We start from the raw sequence: 1,896 nt of genomic DNA, 5'->3' as shown, positions 1-1,896 counted from the left end.
TATCGACGAGTTAACAGCAACAGCAGCAATGATCCAGGCGTCAGATAGATGGCGATAGTAGTTTGGCTCGTTGATCGATGAAGTAGATTTAGCGTAGTCATCGATTTGAGATGACAAGCTGTCGACGAGAAAAAGAGAGAAACAAAAGTAGAGGTGAAAGGCTAGGTGCGGGGGCAGGATGACAGTGCGCTGTCTGCAGATTACACACGTCGTTGATGTTGATGGCTAAATATGATACACTGACACACAGCTCAGAGAATTATACCCATGCGCCGTTGATCACCAGAGTACGATATCGGTGATAACGATCATTCTTCTATCCAGGACGAACAGTTCAAAAAAAACCACAGGAACCCTCTAAAACCAGGAGAAGCGGGTCAAAATGTGATAAACTTGAAGCAATAAGCAGCGTGCTTAGATCTGCAAAATACTAAAGAGAGAGAAGGACTTCCATTTCCGGTTTGGATGTGAGTGTCTGGTGTGAGATCTTTCTCTTGTGTAAGTGGAAAGACGAGAATTAGCGGAATAGAAAAGGTGAGGAGAAAAGGAAATAGGGCAGAGAAGCAGCGGGGAGGACCAGGACGGGCTGACGGGTGAAGGGAATAGGGAGGCAGGAGCAGAAGGGACGGACAGGTGAGAAAAGGGTGAGAGTTGTTTGAGGTTAGTTGGAGAGAGCGGCGGACGGCAGGGGGGAAAGATAATATAGAAGAATAGGCGGGGACATCTAGGGAGCAGGAAGGATAGAGCAGCGACAGATGGGCGGCAGGCAGATAAGGTGGGGAGCGGTGGCGGAACGAAAGAATATGAGCAACGCGGGTGGCCAGAAAGAAGGGGCAAAGAGAGTAGAGGCGGAGAAAAAGAAAGGGCGGCCGGGTGTAGTAGCAGCGATAGGGAGGTAAAGGAGTCATAGCTTGGGATCGGCGATGACGGTGATAGATTTATGAAAAAGAAAGCGGGAGAAGGTAGCGAAAAAAGGGGAGGAGGGTGCAGATGAGATACAGGAGAGAGAAAGAGCATTTGGGAAAAGCAGGAAAGTTCACCGGTCGCCAGAGGGCAAGGCAGGGGAGGAAGGGCAGGAAGAGGGAGGGAGTATACAGGATATGCTAAGGTTGATTAGAGAGGAGTTGAAGATATGGCTAGAGGAGGTCAAAGGGCAAGGAAGCGGGCTCAGGGAAGAAATGGAGAAGATTAAAGGGGAAATGACTAGAAGGGAAGAGCAGTGGGAAGTAGAGAGGGGGAAGATGAAGGAAACAATAAGGGACCTAGGTAAAAGATTAGAAGAGGTAGAGGAGAGGAGAGAGGGGGAGATGAAAAGGGTAAAAGAAAGGCTAGAAAAATTAGAAAAGAAGCGGGTAGAAGGTGGGGGGGAAAAGCAGGGACAGGGGAACGCAGAAGTAGCGCAGGCAGCAATAGAGAGGTTAAAAGAGATGGAGTGGGCCATAGAGAGGAAAGAAAGGCAACAAAGAAGGGGAAATATTGTATTGAGAGGAGCGAGAATAGAGAAGGTAAGGGAAAAGGAAGGGTTGAAAAAGATTATGCAGGTGATAGGGGTAGAGGTCGAGGTAAAGGATATGTGGAAGGTAGGCGCAAAAAAGGGTGGAGAAAAGGGGATATAGATAGCAAGGCTAGGGAACAGGGAGAAAAAGAGCCAGGTAATGGAAAGAAAAAGTCTACTGAAAGAGAGAAAGGAGAGAATAGAGGAGGATCTCACCTGGGCAGAGAGGAAAATGAAGTGGTATTTGAGGGAGATAGCAGCTGTTGAGGAGAGAAGGGGAAACAGAGTAAGAATAGGGTATGCAAAGATTTGGATAAAAGGGAAAATGTGGAAGTGGGATGAGATAGGACAGGTGCTTAGGGACGGTGCAGGGAGAGAGGGAAGAGGGGCAAAGGAAGGGG

The 1,896-nt window shown here is 48.3% G+C and overlaps 1 protein-coding gene across 1 annotated transcript; it reads left to right on the top strand.

Moving 5' to 3' along the window:
- The first annotated feature begins 1,100 nt into the window (after positions 1–1,100).
- Positions 1,101–1,616, top strand: LOC124299584 (cilia- and flagella-associated protein 251-like). The gene has a single exon (XM_046752851.1). The coding sequence runs from the start codon at positions 1,101–1,103 to the stop codon at positions 1,614–1,616; it is 516 nt and encodes a 171-aa protein (XP_046608807.1).
- The last annotated feature ends 280 nt before the right edge of the window (positions 1,617–1,896 follow it).

The sequence above is a fragment of the Neodiprion virginianus genome, chromosome 3 (assembly GCF_021901495.1).
Source record: "Neodiprion virginianus isolate iyNeoVirg1 chromosome 3, iyNeoVirg1.1, whole genome shotgun sequence".
NCBI lineage: Eukaryota > Metazoa > Arthropoda > Insecta > Hymenoptera > Diprionidae > Neodiprion > Neodiprion virginianus.
Note: the sequence above shows the minus strand (reverse complement) of the source record. Positions and strands in the feature narration are given on the sequence as shown.